This window comes from Nyctibius grandis, chromosome 9, assembly GCF_013368605.1.
Source record: "Nyctibius grandis isolate bNycGra1 chromosome 9, bNycGra1.pri, whole genome shotgun sequence".
Lineage (NCBI taxonomy): Eukaryota > Metazoa > Chordata > Aves > Nyctibiiformes > Nyctibiidae > Nyctibius > Nyctibius grandis.
Window position 1 is genome coordinate 19,188 of NC_090666.1, and position 23,272 is coordinate 42,459.

A 23,272-nucleotide genomic window follows, 5' to 3' on the forward strand; every position below is an offset into this window, starting at 1 on the left:
AGACACCGGAGTGGCACAGCAAGACAAAGGAGGCTTTTATGGTATTATTTTCCCATTACGTTCAATGGGCACCAAGAGAAAAGGCAAAGACAGACAAAGACACGGCAGGGCCTGCAGCACGGGCAGCGCCATGGGCTCAGCCTGGGGACTGTCGCCCTCGCCTTTTTTTCCCCACAAAAAAATACAACAAAACCAAACGGAATCACCACAGGTGGCAATCCAGCCGGCCCGCCGTCGCGGTTAAGCTAAGCCGCTCGTACGGAGAAGAGACAGCTGCCTGCTGCCAGTCTGAGTCCGTGACAGCGTTGCCACCTCTTGCTCACCTCCGGATTTTCTGTTGCCCAGCACCAGCGAGCGGAGGATCCACCACCAGCACAAAGGCAGAGAGCCCCACCGCCTCTGCTGAACTGAAACCTTACAAGAACAGCAGCTGGACTACAAAGGTTCGCTTCCCGTGTGTGAGGGCTCACATGGCAAGGGGGAGCCTGTCCAGAAGCGCATCTGCCTCGCGCTGCGTTCTCTGCGTGCCCACCACTAAATCTCCACAGAACGCTCCTCCTGGCTCGGGTTTGACACAGTACCACCTCTCAGTCTCTTCACATCCATGCAGCCACGCACCCGGAGTTTCACAGAAGCTTTGCAGTTAGTTTCGTTTCCAGCTACTGATGCAGACAAAGATCAACACAAAAAATTTGAAAACTGCTCTGAGGTGGATGGTTTGCAAGGGTGGTCTTCAGAGAGAGACCAGACATAGTGTAGCTGGGAAGAGATGCCAAGTAGAAATTAAAGAAGAAAGAATAGGTGAGAGGAAAAAGAGGGAGGAAGGAGAAGAAGGGTCTATGGATAAATAAATGTGTTTACGTTTGTTTTTTATTTTGTTTTATTTATTTTATTTTATTTTATTTTATCTTATCTTATTTTATCTTATTTTACTTTTTCCACCAAACCTTCATGTCACTCTCGGGTATTTGCAGGTGTCCATTTGCAATATATATGTCGTGTTGAAAGGCTGGAAAAGATGGTGGAGTTTGCAAGGAGCTCATCTGAGGATGGCAGTGCATGCCAGTGCCAGTGAAAATCTACAACGTCCAAAGAGCCGACTGGATATCTAAATCCACGGCCTGCTTAACGCCTGTGTGAAGGAACGGAAGCTTTCGGACCAGAAGGTGTGGCACAGCTGTAAGCTCAGCACGCCTGATGTTTCTGTGGTGGCCATGGAAATGCTGTGCTAAGACGGTACCAGAGGCAAAGCTGCATATGCAGAGCTCCTCCTGCAGGTGACTGGAAGCTCCTTGAATGAAGCCCCTGCCATTCTGCAGTTCCCCAACCAAGCTGCAGCTCACCAGTGAGCTCCTGCCCATCTCCATGAGCACACCTGTAGCGATGCCCACAATTTGGAACTCTGCCACGACCTCACAGGTGCCTCAGTGTGAAGCGCAGAAGATCACCTCCAGATGCAAACCCTTCTCATGCCAAAGCCATTGGTAGGCAGCTGGAGGGGACCAGCCTAAGGCATTCTGCCGCTAGAAGGAGTGCTGCCAGCTGGAAGGGAAGGAGGAGCGGACGTATGACCTACCTGCGTGCTGTGTCCCCACATCTTTCCCCAGTGTGTGCGGCACTGCTTATACACGGTAATTGTTCGTGGAGTTTTGCTGCAGATGCTGACTCGGGGGCAAGGCTAGGCAGAAGGGCGTGTTATTTCAAGTCCCCCAACAGGTTCAGACAAGGCAAAACCTTCAGAGATACCCGTGCAAAGTCCCTTCGGCGTCTGGGGCTTTTCCTGTCACCCTGGCCTTTTTAAACAGGCTTCTCCTCCCCTCTAGGTGGGGAAAGATAGGGAGCAGCAGTGCCCCGCTGACCATCCGTGGATGGTGAGGAAGAAGAGCAACAGAGAGGGCTAGGGTTTTAGAGGGTCTCTGGTTTAATGTGACCTCAAATCAGAAGCGTCTTCAATCATGAGTCTGCACCAAGGCCTGCGAGAGAGCTGTAGCCACCGCTGATGGAGCAACAGGAGCCCTCAACAGGAATGATAAGACAGGGTATCTTTGCGTGCCCCAGAAAGAACGGCCCGACAACAAAGGTCATAAGAAAGGAGATGTTTAATGAGACAGACTGAAAAGAGGAGGGTGGAAGCGGAGTTATGCGTGGCAGAAGTCCCCTGCCTGATAGGAGTGGGCTGCCCTGTCCGTGTTGGCCTTCATGCGCGCCGCCAGGCGGGAGAACCTCCGTGCGCTGGAAGTGCCCTCCTGGCTGCAGAGGTGCTCCAGCAAGGAAAGGCAGCAGCTCTGCCGCAGCAGCCAGGCCTGCCTCTTCCTCCTGCCACACAAGAGAAACTGCTGAGCCCAGAGGCACTGGCTGCACAGTGCTAAATCAGAGAGGGTGGGGGGAAAGCAGGGCAGCGGACGAGACCGTTACACCTCCTCGGAGGAAGGGAGCTAATGCAGGGAGGGCTGCTGGAGTGGAAGGGGGCAAACAAAGAAGTTCCGCCGGGGGAAGCTGCCCACTCGAGAGGGTGTGTTGGTGCTACAGCACCGGTGGGGGTCAAGAAAAGCCAGGAACCAGCAGGAAAAGGGGTATTGCCCTCCGAGTTTCCTCATTCTCTTGCCTCACCTCCACCTACTGCTGCTTCCCCGTGTCCTGATCCTTCTTCCAGACCCCCTGCCCCTCTTCAGCCTCTACTCCCTGTTTACAGCTGTTCCCAGCCACCACCAACCCCCCACTGCAGCCAACATGTGCCAGCAGACACATCCCTGGCTGTGAGCTGCTTTTCACCCACAGGCGTGCTTTGTTCCCATGACTGCGCCTGGGGGAGGGAGTGTGGGGCTCTGCCGCTCCCTGTTCTACCCGCGCATCGCTCCTTAATGCCTCAGTCCTCCTAAGGCCCACACGTCAGGTTAGGTGTGGCCTCAAGCCTAGGCAGGTCTGTGCCTGGATGCCTGGGACCAGGTAGGAAATGGCTGTTCCTCCCCTGCGTTCTCAGTTCTGCCTCTTACCGGGCTTCCTCCGGAAGGGAGGATGCTCTTTTAGGAACATAAGCGGCACCCAGAAACTTTTCCACCTTGGACTTGACAAAGGCTCCAACGGAGGTCCGGGGGAACTGCCTTTTAAGCAGCCTCAAAGCCTCCCTGGTCATTTTCTCTGACAGCTTCATGCGTCCCCACTGACAGCAGACCTGCAGAGGAAAAGGGAAACATTCCAATATGGACTAGCTGCCCAAGAGACAGCAGGAATCTGCCAGTGGCTGGAGATGCCAGGGACGGCCCCTGCAACTGGGGAAGGCATGCAGCTCCATCCTCCAGGAGATCCCTCCAGACCTCCCCGTCTCCTTACCTCCCCTTTGAGGCTGAAGAAGGTGGCGTCTTCAAAGCGGGCTATCGCTTTCTTCTCTGCCGACTTCCTCAGGACCTCCGCTTCATTCAGCTTCATGAGGGCCTTTGTGCAAGCACACAGAGAGCAGATGAGCGTGGGTGCAGAGCCCATGGCCAGCCTTGTCCTCCCCCATGGCCTCTGGCATCTGTCTTAAGAGGGCCTGTTTCTGCCCCTGGTGATGCCCGCCCAAACACCGTCACACTGGCTCAGAGCACAGGCACCAGTGATCCCTCAGACCGCCTCCCTGCTAATGCCCCTCCTGCTAAGGGCACAGTGCCCTGTGTCTCTTGCTGCAGAAGAGGCAAACCGGAGGAAACAGTCAGGCTCTGACCCTAGTATTTCCCTTCCAAGGCCCCGCGAAGGCATGCCCTATTGCAACGGGGAACTTGTCCCGCCCAGAGCCAGGCGACTGAGAGGACTCCGTGCGCAGTGTGTGCGGGCAAGCAGGGCAACTCACCATGTAGCTGTTGGAGACGTGTAGGTAGGCAGCCACACACTCCAGAAGGTAGTAAAAGGCCCTGGCAGTGTCGCCCATTGCCTTGTAGTGGCGAACCAAAGGCACAAGCACCACTTCCACGATGGCTTTGCACTCACACGAGCAGGCGCCTTTGTGCTTCCCACCGGTCCTGCTGGGCAGCTCTTTGCTAGTGCCAGGGGAAAGAGAGAGCAAAGAATACACGGCATCACCTATACTGGTCTTTCTCAGAGACAGCATCAAAAGCCCTTTGTTCACAGCACGGCACGAGGCCACGGGCAGGCGTGCCTCACACAGGTGCTTTGTAGGTAGGGAGAAAAAGACAAGCTGGGCTTTCTGTCACCTCCCACAGGCAAACCACCCGAGTCCCTGTGGTGGCTTTTCCCCTGCAGATTTTACAGCACTACTCCGTAGGAACTGGAAAGCAAGGGTTGCTCTAGTGTAGTGTGGCAATCGCTCTGAGCACATGGCCTTCCTCAAGCTCTCTCTCATCTCCATGGGCATCTCCTCCCAGCTCCCACCCCACACAAAGCCTCTTCTCTAAGCTAGAGTCACAACCGGCAGCCAAATGCCGGCGCTTCCTTTGTCTCCTCTCAAGACCCTGAGCTCAACGCCTTCCAAAATAGTCAAAGCCTTGTCTGCTCACCCAAAATCCCCCTCCAGGAAAGCTTGTGTCCTGTCCCTCGTCATCTGCTCTCCTGCGAGCACCAAGGCCTCCCAGCTGCGTGAGTCGCCCTTGTCAGCAGAGTCCTGAGAGCTCCCTCGACCCTGGGTGCCGGTGACAGTGAAGCGGTGGAAGGCAACGAAGTCGCCTTGGCTGCAGCTCTCGCATTTGTGCGCGTGCTGCTCCAGGAAGGCGGCACACTTGCGGTGCAAGGCGACCCGCTGTCTCTCAGGCCACAGCTCGTAGGCAGCCTCCCGCAGCAGTGGGACACAGAAGGCCAGGACGTCAGACGGAAGCGCCATGGTCTGGCTTCGAGAGGGCCTCTCCACACCTGCAAGGCAAAGGGCGTTTGTATCAGCCCGAGCTGGGGCCAGGGCTCTGGGCCGTCCCAGCCGGGGCACGAAAGCCATGCCTTGGTGCGCATCCTTGGCAGCGAACCAGTGCTGCCGCACACCGAGCCTCGCAGCATGGGGCGAAAGGGCCCGGCTCGCCTTGCTGATGCTAGCACAGCCCTGGGGACACGGTGCTCAGCTGCGCTCCCGGCAGGAGCTGGGGATGCTGCCGCCAGCCGAAGCAAGCCCCGGTCAGCGCTTTCTTCCTGCTCTTGGCAAGGCAGTCCCCAGCCTCCTGAGCTTCCCCCTGCACCACAGGGGAATCAAAGCTGAAGAAAAGCCCATCAAAGGCCCTGAGGCACTCTGGAGGGCATCTGGACCTGGATGCTGCAGGCAGCTGGGAGAGGATGTCAGGGGCTGTACGAGCCTTCCCATGCCTGCGCTACGAGCAGAGCTTGGAGGCCAGGCAGCAGAGGCACTCGGCACGGCTGGTGGGAAATTACCTCCAGCACAAGGCTAGTTTGCTTTGAGATTGACTTGCAAGATCTTTGAACAACCCATCCCAAACAGCCGTGCCTGTCTGAGCTCCACCCACCCATCACCGGGGGGAAGTGCACCATGCCCTGGGGAGCACCCCTGGGACACAGCTGGTGGCTCCCTTGTCCGCCTTACTGCTACCACTTACCGCTCTCTGCCTGTGGAGCGGTGGCCGGCCCCTTGGTAGCGTCTTGGGCGTCTTGTGGCACCTCTGGTTTTTTCAGCCACTTAAGGATGTTGTTGTGCACCAGCCTGTTTAACAAGCAGTTCATGTTGTGCCTGATGCCAGCGGGAAGGATGTGTGACAGCAGCTGGGTGGTAAACACTGGCCCGATGACAGCTGCAAACTTCAAAGCCGTCTGCTCCAGCGACTCGATCCGGTCCAGCTGAGCCAGCGCAATCTCTGTCAAAAAGAAGCAACACGTCTCTCTCTTGCCCGTTCCCCGTGCTGAGGCTGGAGAGGCTGGAAAGTTGCAGCGCATGAAACAGGGTAGACTTTGGCCTCTTCTCCTCGCGACTGCGCCTGCTGGGCAATTGCAACCCAGGGTAGGCGTCTTCAAGATGGCTCTGCTCCTCTTGGAATCGCAGGCCACAAGGCCTGGGGAAAAGCGAGGCACTCAAACGCTCCCCCACCAAGGGTGAGGAGGGCAGGATCCAGCAGGTACATGCGTCCCACGGTGCACCCTCCCAGATCTGGAGTGGGGTTTTGCCCAACAGTACACACAGAGAGCAGAGAGCACTTTCCCCACCTCAGAGGTGGACTCAGAGCTCCCCACAACGGTTGTCTTAACTTGGCCACACAATACTAATCCTCTCTTTTAGTTTTCTTCCCTTTTATTTTGGACAAAACAACTTAATAGCAGGAATGCTTTAGCATGACCTTCCTTCAAGGTTCATGCAGATGGCTATGGCTAGAGAGGAGGGACACGCATTGACAGCCTTCCCCATCCAGCCAATCGACAGAAAAAAAAAAAAAATGGGTTTGGTTTAGAATAAGTGCCACGAGACCAGCGTTAGCTGGGGAAGATAAAAAAAGGAAGGCAGAAGCCGTATTCAAAGTTGAGCCAGAGGCAAGTCAAAGATTTTTCCCAGCAAAGGGTTTGTTTCTGTGAGAAAAGGGAGCCATCTGAGCGTTGCACCAATAACCTTTTCTCTCCTACCTGCTGCTGGAAAGCAGCCAGTAAGCTCACAGCTGGTCCACCCCCAGGAGGGGAAAACGGCTGCCCACAACCCCAGGCCTGTTTCTGGTTGGACCGAGCCCCCTTCCCAGCAGAGCCCCCGAGCTGAGAGGGTGACTCCGTAGCACACAGATGCCCAGCCTCCCTCTAGCCAATGTCCCGGGAAGGGGCCCCAGCACAGCCGTGAGCCGGCAGAGCGGCACTCAGCCCCTCACCTTTCAAGGTGGTGGGCAGCACGGTGTTCTCCAGGTTCATGTCCGCTCTGATGACGCAGACCCTGCCATCCTTCCCCGCGCTGGAGCTTGATGTGGCTGCAAGGGATGAGTCCTTGAGCGCAGAAGCTGGGTGGAGCGAGAGAGCAGGAATAAGGCAATTTGCAAAGTGACTTGCAGCTCACAAATGTTTCAAAACTCACCTGAGGCGGGACAAGTCCCACCTTTCACGGTCCAGTGCGGGCGCACTGACCCACCTGTGCTGAACGTGGTCATTAAGCAGAGCAAGTTTCCGCTGCAAGCGGTTTTTTGCGTAGCCCTCCCAAACGTGTTCTGCCTTCAGACCGGCTTTCCCAAACAGTCCCCCAGGCAAAGACTCCAGACCTCCCGGGGTGACTGAATGCCCTGGGACAGAAAGCAGCAGCATTGCTGCCTTCAACAGCACAACCACCACAGCCAGGGAAATTGCCGGTGATAACGCGAAGCGGAGCGTCAGTCCTGGCTGTTCCCAAGGCCACGGCACGCTGGCTGCTGGCATAGCGCTCTCGGTGGCATTGCCACCGTTTTCTTCCGTTACCAGCACCCTTGTGGGGATTTAAGTTTTAGGATTCAAGTTTCCTGGGCCTGTCCCTCACCTCAAGCTGGGGTTTGTTCTCAAGTGAGCTGGTGTTTGGCCAAGGTAAATTACGTGCCCGTTAGAATGCCTAAGAAGCACTGGGAACACACGTGCTCCAGAACAATTTCCCCTGTGTTTTAGCTCCACAAGCCCCGCCCCAAGAATTTAGGCCCCTCCAAGCCACCAGAACTCGCTAGCACCTACTTCGGCTGTCCCTACAGCAAGGCAGGCAGGAACCCGCACCTCCGCCACACCAAGTTCTGCACCACTGCAAGATCAGGCTGCCCAGATCCACGGGGGAACAACGGGGCAAGACTGTGCTTGCGGAGAATGTGCCACAGCAACTTGCTAGGCAGCCACAAAGGTGCTTACCGATCAGGCTCTCCCAGTTGTCCTCTGCCTTTTCACCCCACCTCTGGCTATGGAGCAAGAGCACGTTGTTGCGACGAAGGCAGCGCAGCAGTTCCTCGCAGTGATATGGGATCCCCGAGCTTCTTTGGATCAGGAACCTGGACAGGAGCAGAGCCGGCAGTGACCGGCACAAGGAAAGTAAGGTGAAACACAGTTCAGGTGGGTGGCGCGTCACTCGCCCATAAGAGGGTAGCCAGCATCTTCGTCACAGCTACATGTCCCTTTTGAAAGGGATGGGCCTCCCACTGCCTTGGGCTTTTGGGCCCCCTGAACCTCCAGCCTTCGCTCAAGTCCATGGGAAAAGAACTGGGGACAATGCCCAAAGCACCGAACAGCCAGCCCTGCCCTTCCTGTCCTCAGGACCCTAGATCCTCTCTGGCAGCAGGGCAGACCTCTGCCCCAGGGACTCTCTGCCACAGCCTGGCCACCTAGACCAAGGCCTTTTCACCACACCTCAGGCATGCTTGGGCTCAGGACTCTTCCTCCCTCCCTTCCTGTGCAACAGCGACAGGCTGACACCTCCCACACTCGGTGTCTAGGGAGTTGCCCACTCTCAGCTCACACCTGCCATGGCAAGGCGTAACGAGCCACCCGGGGCCAGTACCCGCTAGAGTCAGTGATGCTTCTAGCGGCCCTGTGCTCCCTTTGTGGGGGGTCGATTCCCTTCTGTGATCTACACATGTTCAAGCCCTCAGAAAGAGCTCCCCTGCCTCGGGACTTACCTCACTAGTTCCCTGGGGATGCTGACTACTCCAAGGTCCTGGCAGACTTTCTGCACCACAGCTGAAGGTTTCAGCTCGTCCAGATGAACACAGGTGATATTCTGGGACGTTGTGCTGTCTGCTATGGCTCTGAAAAAGCTCTCCGTTCCTGTGTAGCCCGGAGCTAAGCTTATGACCATGAAGAGGGAGGCGTTTTGGAACACGGATGACATGATGCTCCAGGAGGCAGGGTCGATGAAATGGGCATTGTCGATGATAAATATGCCAAATTCTCCTCCAACGACCTGAAAAAAGCAGGTTGTTCTGAGGGGAATCCGGTGGATTCTCAAGTGTCTTCCAGAGGAGGAGACTTAGCCTCCTTCTCTTGAGAGGATGCTCTGAAATCTCTCCCCACCCACTTCCCTGCTCAGAAGCTTACTGGCTCTTAACTTCTTTGAGACTTTAAGGTCACAAGGGATTGCAGAAAACATTGTTCCTCCTCCAGGGCACACTTGACAGGAGGAAAGTTACTGGGTGTGTTTGTTGGGCTGTGGGGGAGAGGGAGGGGTGGGGGTTTCTCAGGCCCTTCAGGACCTGAACCCAGGCACGTGGTCCTGCTGCGCTCTCCCATTGCTCTGGTGCAGAGCCTGCAGGTGGCAGGGTTGTTTTCCTCCTCTGACCCAGGAGGAAGGAAGGAGAAATGCTCACCTTCTCTAGCACTTTTGTCCAAGTTGAGCGCGTTTCTGTTTTCCTTTGAGTTTCATGCATCTCGCAAACCGTGTCCGAGTCAGGAAACTGTCCAGAAAAGCAGAGTCAGGGAGAAACGTCACTCTGGGGCCAGGCACACCTACTCACCAAGGAAGACGGAGAGCAAACCACCTCTGCTGGCCTCAGCAGCTGACCTCTCCCCAACACAGGTGCAAGGAGCCACAGTGGGGGCTTCACCTGGAGCCTAAAGCAGAGGCCCTCTGCTGAGGGGCTCTGGCAGAGCTGGGCCTTGGGGTGGGCTGAAGAGCTGGTTCTCTGGCTGTGGGAATGTTGGGCTGCCTGGAGCAGACCACTCACACAGCGGTGACCTCAGCACGAGGTCAGCACCAGCCTCTCTCCTATGCCACTTCCAGGGGGGCTGCACAAGGCACCGGGCCACTGCCGGATGCAGCCCGGGACATGAACTCACCACAGACAGGGAGCCCCCCGGGCCCAGGAAAGGGGAACATGTGCTGTGACCCCTGCAATTCCCACCTCTGCGCTAAGGCACTCCCAGAAGCGTGCCCACGCAACATCAGACTGGGAAAAGCTGACAAGAAGGCCTTCTCCAGGGCCAGAGAGGCCTCTCACTCTCACCCCAACGAGGAAAAGCCCATTGAGGAGGGAATAGCTGCTCTCTTCGATTGTCCCTCGCAGCTTTGTCTGCAGCACGTGCTCCCTGGCACTGCACGATTCACAGTCCTGGAGGTCCAGGGCCCTGTCCATCAGTATACGGATGGCAGAGAAGGGATTCCTCACGTTGGTCTCTAGCAGCTCCACAGCAACGACCCTGCCGTGCAAAAGCAAAAGAGACTGAGATCCCCAGCGGCCCAAGTCTTCTAAGACAAAAGGGGTGGAGATCACAGAATCACAGAATCAACCAGGTTGTAAGAGACCTCAGGGGATCATCGAGTCCAACCGTTGCCCTGACACCACCCTGTCAACTAGACCATGGCATTAAGTGCCATGTCCAGGCTTTTCTTAAAGACATCCAGAGATGGTGACTCCACCACCTCCCTGGGCAGCCCATTCCAATGTCTAATAACCCTTTCTGTAAAGAAATTCTTCCTAATGTCCAACCTGAACCTCCCCTGGCGAAGCTTGAGGCTGTGTCCTCTTGTCCTATCGCTAGTTGCCTGGGAGAAGAGGCCAACTCCCACTTCACTACAACCGCCCTTCAGGTAGCTGTAGACTGCACTAAGGTCACCTCTGAGCCTCCTCTCCTCCAGGATAAACACCCCCAGCTCCCTCAGCTGTTCCTCATAGGTCAGACCCTCCAGACCCTTCACCAGATTGGTCGCCCTCCTCTGGGCTCGCTCCAACACCTCAACATCTTTCTTGAAGTGCGGGGCCCAGAACTGGACACAGTACTCAATGTGCGGCCTCACCAGTGCCGAGTACAGAGGGACGATCACTTCCCCAGACCGGCTGGCTACACTATTCCTAATGAGGCCAGGATGCCAGTGGCCTTCTTGGCCACCTGGGCACACTGCTGGCTCATGTTTAGCCGGCTGTCGAGCAGCACCCCCAGGTCTCTTTCCGCTGGGCCGCTTTCTAACCACTCTTCCCCCAGCCTGTAGAGCTGCATGGGGTTGTTGTGGCCCAAGTGTAAGACCCGGCACTTGTTCTTGTTGAACCTCATGCCGTTGGTCTCGGCCCATCTATCTAACCTGTCCAGATCCCTCTGTAGGGCCTTCCTACCCTCCAGCAGATCGATACTCCCACCCAGCTTGGTGTCATCTGCAAATTTGCTGAGGGTGCACTCAATCCCTATATCTAGATCATCTATAAAGATATTGAACAGCACCGGCCCCAGAACTGAGCCCTGGGGAACACTGCTAGTGACCGGCCGCCAGTTGGACTTTGCCCCATTCACCACCACTCTCTGGGCTCGGCCATCCCGCCAGTTTTTAACCCATTGAAGAGTCTACCCATCCAAGCCCGGGGCAGCCAGTTTGTCTAGGAGGATGCTGTGGGAGACAGTGTCGAATGCCTTACTGAAGTCTACATAGACTACATCCACAGCCCTGCCCTCATCTACTAAGCGGGTCACTTGGTCATAGAAGGAGACCAGGTTGGTTGAGCAGGACCTGCCTTTCATGAATCCATGTTGGCTGGCCCCGATGCCCCGATTGTCCTGCATGTGCCGTGTAATGGCACTCAGGATGATCGGTTCCATCACCTTGCCTGGCACCGAGGTCAGGCTGACAGGCCTATAGTTCCCTGGATCGTCCTTCCGACCCTTCTTGTAGATGGGTGTTACATTTGCTAATTTCCAGTCAGCTGGAACTTCTCCAGTTAACCAGGACTGCTGGTAGATAATAGAGAGTGGTTTGGCAAGTTTGTTTGCCAGTTCCTTCATTACTCTGGGGAGAATCCCATCCGGGTCCATAGCCTTGTGGGTGTCCAACTGGCACAGCAGGTCACTAACCATCTCCTCCTGGATTACGGGGGGTTCACACAGCCCCCCGTCCCTAACTTCAGGCTCTGGGGGCCGAGTCTCCTGAGGACAACTGGTCTTGACATCAAAGACCGAGGCAAAGAAGGCATTGAGCACCTCTGCCTTTTCCTCATCCCCTGACACTACACTACCCTCCTCATTCAGCAAGTGGTGGAGGCTCTCCTTGACCCTCCTTTTGCTGTTGATGTATTTGTAAAAGCTTTTTTTGTTATCTTTGACCGTAGCAGCCAAATCAAGCTCTAATTGAGCTTTGGCCCTTCTAATCTTCTCCCTAGCTGACCTGGTAACATCCCTATAGACCTCCCAAGTTACCCGACCCTTCTTCCAGAGCAAGTAGGTTCTCTTTTTTTCCTTAAGTTGTAGCCGAGTTCTCTGTTTAACCAGGCCGGTCTTTTTCCCCGACGGCTTGTCTTCCTACAGACTGGGACAGCCTGCTCCTGAATATTTAGCAATTCCCTTTTGAAGCATGTCCAGCCTTCCTGGACTCCTTTGCCCTTCAGGACCGAATGCCAAGGGACTCGGTCCACCAGCCTCTTAAACAGGCTAAAGTCAGCGCACCGGAAATCTAAGGCAGAAGTTCTACTCTTGCCCCTCCTTACTTCCCCCACTATCGAAAACTCTAACATTTCGTGGTCGCTACTCCCAAGAGGGCCACCGACCCTCACATCTCCCACTAGTCCTTCTCTGTTCACAAACAACAGGTCAAGCAGGGCCCCTCCTCTAGTGGGCTCATTTACCACTTGCATGAGGAAGTTGTCCTCCACACATTCGAGGAATCTCCTAGATAGCTTCCTCTTTGCCATGTTGTATTTCCAGCAGACATCCGGCAAGTTGAAGTCGCCCACGAGTACAAGGGCCGGCGACCGGGCGGCTTCTGACAGCCGCTTGTAAAACGCCTCGTCCGCCTGCTCATCCTGGTTGGGTGGTCTATAACAGACTCCCACCGTAATGTCCGCCCTGCCGACCTTCCCCCGATCTTCACCCGTAAACATTCAACCTTGTCATCCTCACCATCTTCCTCAATTTCAACACAGTCCAAGCACTCCCTAACATACAGCGCTACCCCACCGCCTCTCCTGCTTCGCCTGTCCCTCTTAAAGAGCCTATAGCCATCCATAGCTGCACTCCAGTCATGAGAGTCATCCCACCACGTTTCTGTGATGGCAACCACATCATAACCTTCCTGCTGTACAGTGGCTTCTAGCTCTTCCTGTTTGTTGCCCGTACTGCGTGCATTGGTGTAAACACACTTCAGCTGGGCTAGCGGCCTTGCCCCCGACGCAGGCCTGTCACCCCTAGGTTCATTTGTGGCTGCCCTGGTCTTATCCCCCTCCCCCATCGAACCTAGTTTAAAGACCTCTTGATCAGCCCTGCCAACTTCTGGGCCATAACCCTTTTCCCCTTCTGATTCATCTGTTCCTCATCCGGCATAAGCAGGCCCGGTGCCATGAAAGCCGCCCCGTGGTCAACAAACCCAAAATCCCACCTACGGCACCAGTCTCTTAGCCACATATTAATCTGTTGTACTTTCATAGTCTTTTCCCTATTTTCACCAAACACCGAAGGAATTGAAGAGAATATCACCTGCGCACCTACCCCCTTTACCAAACGTAAAGATGCACGTAGTCTAGTTCTTAGTGCAAAGGCATTTGGGGTGTACGGCCCTTGAGGGGGCTCTTCAGCCACCCGTCTCCAAGTGCTTCCCAGAGAAGGCCAAGCATTTCACTCCTCATACGAGAAAGGGCACAGAGGGGCAGTTGCTGCCAAGCCACTGGGAGAGCCGGGTCCAGACCCCGTGTCTCCGCAGCGCAGGCCTAGGTCCCCGCTATGTCCCTCTGCAGAGGAACTCACAGGACTGAAGGATGGAGTTCAGTGGTGAGTTTGCCTTTGGTCTCCAGACCTCAGCAGTCTGCCTCCCAGGGCACAGGAAGGCTTTTCTGCCCCAGTGCTTCTTCTGGGAAACAGTCAGAGGGCAAGCGGGCCTTCTGAGACAGGCCACCCTGCTGCCTGGCAGGTCTGGAGCCAGGTGAAAAGCACTGAGCTCGAGCTCTTTCCTTCCATCCGTACCTGGCCCAGAGGTGAAGGAGGAAAGGCCATGGCTGAAGCAGCCACCTCCAGCTCCCCAAAGAGGCAGAGGCAGGAGCAGAGCACGTGTGCAGGTGCTCCTAGGGAGTGTCTCCAGGAGGCTTTTTTGGGAGGCTGCAGTCCCAGGGCCAGGCACACCGGCAGAGGGGCTGGAGTGTTCCGGGGCTGTCAGGGGATGGGCAGGGGCAGTGTCCCAAAGCTACAGGTCAAACACCCGTACCTGTGGCCAGCAGCCTGGCCTAAATAGGCCAGTTCAGCCAGTAAGCGGCTCTTCCCGGAGACCGTCGTGCCCTCAAATGCCAGGATGTGCCTTTGTCCTGACTCCCCATAGGCTTTCAAGCAGCGGCAAAAGAGTTCAATCTCCTTGTCCCGACCTGAGAAGACAAACAAGAAGACGAGCTGCTGGGGCGTGCTGAAAGGCAAAGAGCTGTGGGCAGCCTCCCCTTTCGCTGGGGGCCTCCACTGCACCTTCCCTCCCGCCACCACATCCGCCAGCCTACACCCAGGCCTCCTTCCTGCCCAGCTTTTCCACCTCCACCTTCCTCAGAGCGGTAGCAGGCCCACCTGCCCCACAGCGCAGCCCCCATGCTCTCTTCCCTGCTCCCCTCCCCTCCCACAGGCACAGACATTCACCCGGCCCCGTGCAACTCCCCACGGTGATCCAGCACACGACTGGAAGGGCTGATCTGAGTCGCTGCAGGCAGCTACGTCCCAAAGAGACTCAAAGCATCTCCTCGCTGTACCAGGAGCCACAGAGCACTTCCCAGTAGCTGAGGCAGCATCTTCAGGCCTGTCCTGGTTTTGGCTGGGCTACAGTTAATTTTCTTCAGTAACAGTTCATAGGGTGCTATGACTGGGATTTGTGACCAAACATCAGTGTTGGTAACACACCAATGTTTTTGTTATGGCAGGAGAAAAAGAAAAGCTGGGGGAAGGAAGGAGGAAAGGGGGATCTTTGGAGTGACGCCGTTTGTCTTCCCAAGTCACCGTTCTGCGTGATGAAGCCCTGCTTTCCTGGAAATGGCTAGACACCTGCCTGCCGATGGGAAGCGGTGGGTGAATGCCTGACTCTGCCTTGCGCACGTGCGCAGCTTTTGCTTTACCTATTAAGCCGTCTTTATCTCAGCCCACCAGCGTTCTCACTTTTACCCTTCTGATTCTCTTCCCTGTCCCACTGTGGGCGGGGAGTGAGCAAGCGGCTCTGTGGGGCTGAGCTGCCTACCGGGGTTAACCCATATCAGGGTCCAAAGCATCCGGCAAGACAACAAATGATCAAAGGCATCCCGTGTGTCCTGGCATCTCCATGTCTACGCCCAGATGCTGCCCAGAAAGGAACTCTGAGGCGTACAAGGGGGAGAACCCACCACCAAAACTCTCTGTCAGTCTGGCAGAAGGAAATCTCTTTCCTGATCCCAAAGACGGGGATCAGTTTAGCCTCCAGGGTATGAGCAGCTCCAGAGTTGAAAGGCACCTTCGTACCAGGTCTGGAACACGGCAGGGAGAACCAGGCACCTCACCCTGCTTTCCACCCCAGAGGTATCAAACAAGTAGGGGCCAAGATAGGCAACATCTCCTTAGGGCCACTACAGGCAACACCAACCCTGGCAAAAGCTTCTCCCTTCCCAGCACGGCACTAAAAGTTACCAAAGGGAAGAAACTGGCGTTCAGAAGAGCAAGGCCTTCTCCACCTACCCAGCAAGGATCTGTACTCTGAGCTCGTCTTGGTGAGACCCATGCCAAATACGCTAAAAGCAGGGGAAAAGAAAACACAAGTGAATTAGTTGGTGAGAAACCAGGGGACATAGAGAAGCAGCCTGGCGTGGAGGGGCAGGACGTGCTCATCGGGTGCCTGCTTTTCTTTCGAGCAGCATGTTATCCCCTGCACCCTCGCCCAGCCAAAGTTCAAGCTGACGCGCTAGCACAGCTTCAAGCATAAAGAAGCCCAACGGCCACGGCGAGACAGGAGAACGTATCAAGAGTCCATCACCAGAGGCCAAACCCAAAGAAATCCGAGACATGCAAAAGAAGTCAGGGTGTGTGGTTGGCTAGCAGACAGCTTTACCAGGCTGGCCAAGAAAAGCAAGTGTCTTTTAAAGGAGGACATGTCACTGAACGGGTTGGGATGCCAAGCACCTGGCACCTCTGCCTCAAGTCTTCCTGTAGTTTCAAAGAGATGGCAATGTTAACGTTCAAACCGTCATCCAAAGAAAAGGTCAAATCATGGCCCAGAGGAAGAGCTGAGACTTCAGCAGGAAGACATGAGGAAGAGTGTCCCGATGGTCCACGTTTTGCCATGGGAAAAAGACTGGGCCGAAACTTCCTGCTCGGAAGCAACTGGGACGAAAACCTCCTTGGGTCAGCATCATCAGGGCACGTGGTGGAGCAAGCACAGCAGGGAAAGGACAGTCGAAAGCCATTTGGACAGAGCCTGCAAGGCCAGCTTGTGTCTACCAAGACAGACAAACTTTCCCCGTCCCTGTGGCTTCAATCCCACTCTCTCAGCAGGAGGAGACAGCAGGGAAGAGAGGCAAAAGGATTCCCACACCAGGGCTTCTAACCTTCTCAGCCAAAGTAAAGAGGGACCAGCTTGGTCTCTCTCTACAGAACTCCTCTTTGCTGGCCAAGGCTGCATCCTTGCTGCCACCATCCCCTCATCCAGCCCTCTCAGAGGACACTCACATCTCCTCGTTGATCCCCAGGTATTGATAGACACTGCCAGGATTGCTAATGCCTTTCATCTTTTGCTCCGGCAGCTCCTTGAAGAAGTATGGGGGAAGCCGGGAGGCAGCATAGGTCCTTGCATCACAGGACACCAGCCCAGGGTAGTGCATCATCATCCGGGCTGCCAAATTCACCTTCTGGCCAATGACTGCCAGAGAGAGAGAGAGAGAGAGCACGCGTTGATGTACCTGTGCCACCAGCCCCGTGGCACCCTTCCAGGCCAACGGCTGCCTCACCTCCGGCACAGGCCAGCCCCACAGTGGGGTCAGCAGAACCCAGGGGGATGATCGGCCGTGGAGCCCATTCTCCCACCCCAGCCCAGGAGCGGCGCTGCCTGGGCCATTCCTGACCGTCTGCCAGGCAAGCCCTCGCCCAGCCCGCCTTCCTCTTCCAGACTGCCATGCCTAAGCAGGCCCACACCAGCCTCCCGTGCCTCAGACTGGCGCCTCGTACCTGTGTATTCGTGCCTCACGGGGTGGCCAATGACTCCGCAGAACACCGTCCCACTGGTAACTGCAATGGACACTGCCCTGGCACACAGGAAAAGAGTGTGGCTTCAGCAGCGCCCCAGGCGCAGTCCTGCCTCCCGGCTTCATCCCTTCCTGCACCTCCCCTCGGCGCTAGCCTGGACTGCCTGCCGTCCTGCCCTGCCAGCACGGGTCTCGGGGGCGTGGAGAACTCAGGGGCGCAACATACCCGGCTTGCAAGGGACAAGGGACAGGGATAGAGCGCACGCAGGAAGCTTTGTACGCTTCCCCCGAGGCCTCATTCCCTGAGCTGCGACCTGCAGAAAGCCACAGCCCTCTCGTGAGCTGCGAGGGAGGGAAGAAGGCGCCCACAATGTCACCGCCTGCGAGGACAGAAACTTGCAGGGTGGCTGGGCCCCATCCCCGCTCACGGGCCAGTTGCCCAGAAGGGGCTGCCTCTGGCACCAAGGAGCCTCTGGCCCTTGCGAGGGCTCATTCCAGCGCGGTGGCTGGCAGGGCGTGCTTGGAGGGGGGACTCCTGGCGGCCGTGGGCTAAGCCCAGGGGTCACCTGCCACTTCTCAGGGCACTGCCTCCTTCCTGCCAGGGACAAGGCAGGGCAAGCTAGAGGGCACGTCTCTTTCCGGTAAGCTCCCTTGCACCATCAAGGCGTCATGCACCCCCCCCATCTCCGCCACACACTCACTGTATTTTCCGGAGCACTCTGGAGCACGAGTTGAAGATCTGAATAGCGCTCTGCAAGGCGAGAAGGCTCTCGTAGGGCTGCTTTTCTCCAGGGAGCCCAAACACACAGAGGAATGTGCAGCCCTGCCAAGGACAGAGGCAGCACATCTTGCTAGAATCCCTAAGAGGGAGTCACTGCCTCTTGCTCACTGCCCACCCTCTCGGGCTGGGGGGAGGTGATTCCTCCCCCCCACTCACTTTATCAAACAGGGTGACTTTGTGGATTTTGCCCTTGTGAGGAGAGATGATGTCTAGCATCATCGTGCTGGCATTGCAGAGGAGCACGTAGAGATCCCTTTTGCTGACATCCGCACATAAATGCAGTCGGATGAAGAGGCTGGTGACTGGCCGTAGCTCGGGGAAGAAGTCCAGCGGCACGCTGTCATCGAGCTGGAAGACAAGAGCACGACGGCTTCACCAGCCTGCTCCCCTGGGGGCTCACTGCCCACACCAGATACCGAGGGAGAGCAGGCGTACTGGCAATAGCAGGTACTACTGGAGGAAGGGAGAAATCCTCCTGTCAGTGCAAATGGTGGGCGGGCTGCCCGGCCTGCGGCAGGCAGCTACCGAATCATAAGACAAACGACAAAGGCGAGAAAGGTGCTCTGGTAGCACCTCAACTTGGGACAGGTACAGACTGAGGGGTGACCCTCAGGGATGCTCTAGGACTTCAGTGGAATCTCCCCTTTATCCCACCGTCACGTCCACAGCACAGCCAGAACCATACCCACTGAAAGGACAGAGAGACAAAAGTCCTCCTCCCGCCACCCGTGACTCTCTGAGGACAACGCACGCAATGGTGCGGCACCCGTGCCCCTTGGCTCATTTTCCCTCCGTTGTCCTCTCAGGGTGCATTTGCTTTTCTTCTTCTATTCTCGTGAGAACTCCATCTCTGCAATGCACCACTTCTTCTGCCCTCCCAAACTGCAGCCCCCAGCAGTGGTGACCTGGCCCTACCTTCCTGAGAGCAGCCTCTGGTATGAACTGCCTCAGCACCGCATCCGAGTTAGGATCGTTGGGCAAGAGAAGAGCAGGACCCATGGCACCTGAGGAGAGAAAATGCAGGTGGTCAGTGGGAGGATGGGACTACGTGGAGTTGGAAAGCAGGGTCTGGCGCTGGAAACAGGGGAGAAAGAGTCTTCTGCGTTTGCTCATGTTCCCACCTGCAGATGCTCAGGGCAGAGCTGTCCCCCAGAAGGAGGAGGCAGCAGCAGTGATTGCCCCAGCTGACGCACAGGAGGGCCAAAAGCATGGATCCTAACTGAAAGGGGGAAGAGGTGGGGGTGGTTCCTCTCTGGCCCCTGAAGCAGCCAGACCCCACCTTTCCAGGCAATCACAGAACAAGGTGGAGTTGGCACTCACCTTCCCCTACGAAGTGGTGGCTCCTTGGCCGTTGCAGAAGCTTGTGTAAAGCATCTTGGCGTTCTGATGAAGACATCTCATCCATGTCTGTAACCTGAAGACACACGGAATGAAAGCACGGCCACTGGCCTCTCCCCAGGAGTCCCAGGGGATAGAGCCTGCCCTCCAACGACACTGTCCAGAAAGAGTAGAGCAGCTTTGTGCAACAAGCCCACGTGGCTGGATGGGACAGCAGTTCTCCCTCAGAAGCACCGGAGCTGGGCAGGCATCATCCAAGCATCCCCAGCTGTCAACAGCAGCTCCGGGACCCACAGAGGACATTGCTGGTGAGGCCAAAACCCTTCCAGTGCCTCCCGAGCCCTCCAAGCAAGCAAGCCCAGCCCACAGTTACCCCTGAGATGGAAGGACAAGAGCTTCAGCTGCCTGCCCACTTTCACAGCTACAACTCTCTCCACACTCTGCTCCTCCACCGTCGCGCACCTCCCTCCTTCATGACCAGGTCTGGGTCCTCAAAATGGCTCTCAAGGCCATCCCATCCACCTACCTTCACAGCTCCTTTGCCTGCAACATGCTCGGTCCCGAGGCGGTGCTGCTCACAGAGCTCCCAGGAGGTGGCTGAGAGGATAACTTCACCTGCATTTGCAAGCCCTTCAGCCTCACGAACTTCATTCAGGGCCTGGCCACAGATCACGAAGTACCGCCACCTCCTGTCTCCAAAAATCATGAAGTCCATGAACCCTGCAGAGATCCCTGGTGAGAGAGAAAGAGAAGCAGAACTGACACAGGGAACATTTTGAGCTCTACAGCCCCCAGCATCTCAGCTGCTCAGAAGCTCATCTGAAGCCCAGTGGCAAGACGGGCATTGAGGAGGGGGAGGACATCCTCCGTCCTACTCGTGGGGATGCTGACACAGGTCCCTGAAACGGGTGTCTAGAAATGGACAAGACAAAGTCGACATTGACTATGTGTTGAGAGTGATGGCTGTCACGCCCAGCTGCCGGCCCCAGAAGCCCAGCAAACCAGCGGGCGTGCTCACCGCCTGCTCCGTTTACATGCAGGCAGGTTGTAGCTGTCTGCCCGAGAAAACAGAAAAGCCTGAAAAAGCCCGTCCGGCGGCCCTAAGCAAAGCAGTTCCCCTTTGCACTTTGGGAAAGGCAGGGGAGAATCCAGCAGGGGAAAGGATGCAAAGCTGCCCCCACCTGACCAAACAAAAGGATAACTACCTCCCGCAGATATCTGGGCTAAGGCAGCCATTCAGAGACCCTAATACTTGATCTGACCCCCGCTGCGCCTCTGCAAACACACACAAAGCCAGCAGTGCTGGCCTCCCATCCCCGCTCCAGCTGCAGCTGGCCCCTTGGCTGCTCAGTCACAGAGATGCTTTCCTTTGGCACCAGCCCCAGCAGGGATCCCTGCATTCCCTGTGGCACGGGAGAGTGCCACGGATCTGCACCTGGCACAGCGCTCGTACCTATCTTCAGTCGGAGCTTCTGACCCACGCGTGTGTCACGAGTGCCGTACTTCTTCTGGATCTGCTGGCTACATTGCAGCACCAGTCTGATGGTCTTAGCCAGCTCCTGGGCTCGTGTTCTCCACAGCACCAGCACAGCATCCCCTGGGGAAAGCAAGGGGAAGGTCAAGGCTCTGCTGAGACTTGACTCTGCCCGACCTACGCTCAGTGGCAGGGGACAGCAGAAAACCGGCCGGCGTGCTGGGGAAGATGGGCGTGTGGGAGGGCATCGTCCCGGAGGACCACAGCCTGGGCACCGGGACCACCTCTCCTCTCTCGGGCCAGCCCCAGCAGCAGCCAGCCGGCGGTGGTAGCACCCCCTGCCCCGAGTGCTCCTCTGCAGCTGCAGCACCCCAGGGATTCCTCCTCCCCTCGCAGCCCGGCAGCCCGAGCCCCACCATCACCAGGGCCTCCCTGCCCCTCACCGCCACTCCAACACACACCTTTGGCTGCGCTTTCTAGGGGGTTCTCCTCCTGTCGGTGCTCCCTTGCCCCCACCCCAGCCCAGGGCCCTACAAGCGGGGCAGAGCGAGGGGAGCCTCAGCCCTTGCCACAGCCAAACCGCAGGCAGGCCCAGGGGGAAGGAGAAGCCAGGAGAAAGGGCACTGCAGGGGCGGGGTGCGTGCACGGCCAGAAAGGTGGCTCAAGGTGCTGCACAGAGCCTCTTGAGAGGGAGAGCAGAGCAAATGGCCACCACAACAGCTAAATGCTGCAGATCAGTACCCGTAGGCATTGTCGTCCTGAGTACGTACCGGCAAACTTCAAGATGTCTCCTCCAAAAATCAGCATCTCTGCGAACAGAGGGAAGGAAAGGAAGAGTCATGTGCACACCTTCTTCCAAAAGCCACAGAGCGAGCCCCTCTGCCCGGAGAGGAGCACCCAGGCGAGGGTGTACCATGGGGCAGAGCTCAGGAAAGCACCGCTCCGGCCCCTCTCCCAGGCTCACAGTGGCCACAGCCCTGGTACCCGCACAGCAGGCAGGGAGGCAGGGCCTCGAGATGCCACCACAGCTCGCAACAGTGGAGGCTGGAAGGGGCCTCTGTGGTCCCATCTGGTCCAACCGCCCTGCTCAAACAGGGCCACACGGCGCCAGCTGCCCAGGATGGTGGCTAGACCATTTTTGAATAGCTCTAAGGAGGGAAACTCCACAACCTCCAGGGCAACCTGTGCCAGTGCTCAGTCCAAAAGTGGACGTAGTACGTCAAAAGTACGTCAGGTTCCCTCTGAGGTACAGAGGGAACCTCCGGTGTCTCAGCGCGTGCCCGTGGCGTGGCCTCTGGTCCTCGCACTGGGCACCACCGGAAGGAGCCTGTTTCTGTCCTCTTTGCATCCTCCTTCAGGTTTTAGACACATTACTAGGATCCCCCTGAGCCTTCTCTTCTCTAGGCTAAACAGTCCCAGCTCTCTCAGCCTTTCCTCATAGGAAAGATGCTCTAGACCCTTCGTCATCTTCAAGGACTCTCTTGCCTTGCTCTGCAAGTGCTGCCAAAGGGGTGGCCACAAAGTGCTCACAGTTGCCTCGGAAGTGTCAAGCTGTCCCCTGTGAAAAGGGGCTCGTGAGGGTCTCTCTCACACACACGCGTCAGTGCCAGCATCCTCAGGTCACTGGCACGCTGGCACTTGCTGGATGGCCCCAGCCTGCTCTGGGCCCTAACGGCAGCAAAGCCTTGCTCCATCACTGATCCGGGTGTTCATGCCAGAGGCAGGCAGGTGGCTGCTGAGAAAGCGAGTGCCTCCTCGGCCACATTGGGGAGCAGAAAGGACCAGCGCTGGTCCTGACTCGCCAGGAGACCCTGACTGCACTCCCTGTACCTCCTGGACACGGAAAGCCCAGCCCTTCCAAGGAGGCAGGACCAGGCTGCCCAGCAGCTCCGCCTCCACCCCACCATGAGCAGCCTCACGGCCACATGCCAGACAGTCCCGCAGCACGGCTCTTACCCTCCAAAATGTCACACAGGTAGGAATTGAGATTTGTGCCAGCTCGTCAGCGCCTCTGTCTGTGCTGCTCCTCTGGATGAATTTCTCTGTCAAAGCAGTGAAACCTGTAACAGGGACACCCAGAAATCAGGAAACGCCCATGTGAGCCAAAGGACCTGGCAGCCAGTTCCACGCTGCCCAGCCTGAGAGCTTCTAGGTCACACCTTCCCCTGACCCGGCTCAGTGCCGCTGGCAGCAGTGGTTGACTGCCCAAGATAACCCATCCCGCTCCCTTTGGCCATCCCAGCAGAAGACCTCAGCAGTGACAAGATGGCCTCTCTGTCTGAGGGGCAGGGGCAGGGCTCCAAAGGGCCTGGTGTGTCCCAAAATGGCTCACGTCCGTGGTTGCTCCTCCATGCTCACCTTACCTGAAATATCCACCAAGAGCAGCACTCCGTGGACAACCTGACTGTCAATGTTGGACTTGGGGGAGACATTAGCAAGGAGACGGGGGAGGAAAGCTACTGGTTTCTCCACGTCTGAGTTCTGACGTTTCCTCTCCCAGGCAGAAGCCATCGTCAGTGCCCTGTGGCACGCGGGGTAGCTCAGGAGAAGACCGCCGTGCCCAGCTCAGGGGAGGACGAGGCCCTCACTGCACAGTGCGAGTTGCACAGTGAGCCCGGGGCCTCTGTGCGGCACAACTGGCCCTCTGCCCCCACCGGTGACCTCCTCCGTAGCTGTCGTCAAGTGACATCATCAGCTAAT

At 56.9% G+C, this 23,272-nt stretch overlaps 1 protein-coding gene across 1 annotated transcript; it reads right to left on the reverse strand.

Annotated features, from left to right (window-relative positions):
* Nucleotides 1–2,138: 2,138 nt before the first annotated feature.
* On the reverse strand, nt 2,139–23,083 carry LOC137667306 (adenylate cyclase type 10-like). Its single transcript, XM_068408007.1, is given in 25 exon segments — nt 2,139–2,316; nt 2,994–3,172; nt 3,331–3,432; nt 3,827–3,998; nt 4,491–4,839; nt 5,526–5,780; nt 6,771–6,896; nt 7,756–7,892; nt 8,517–8,800; nt 9,204–9,290; nt 9,840–10,032; nt 14,009–14,162; nt 15,481–15,533; nt 16,468–16,657; nt 16,963–17,039; nt 17,681–17,802; nt 17,917–18,108; nt 18,676–18,764; nt 19,081–19,174; nt 19,625–19,830; nt 20,552–20,695; nt 21,343–21,381; nt 22,529–22,561; nt 22,564–22,632; nt 22,936–23,083. Coding segments are annotated over 25 exon segments (3,672 nt in total).
* Between the last annotated feature and the right edge of the window lie 189 nt (nt 23,084–23,272).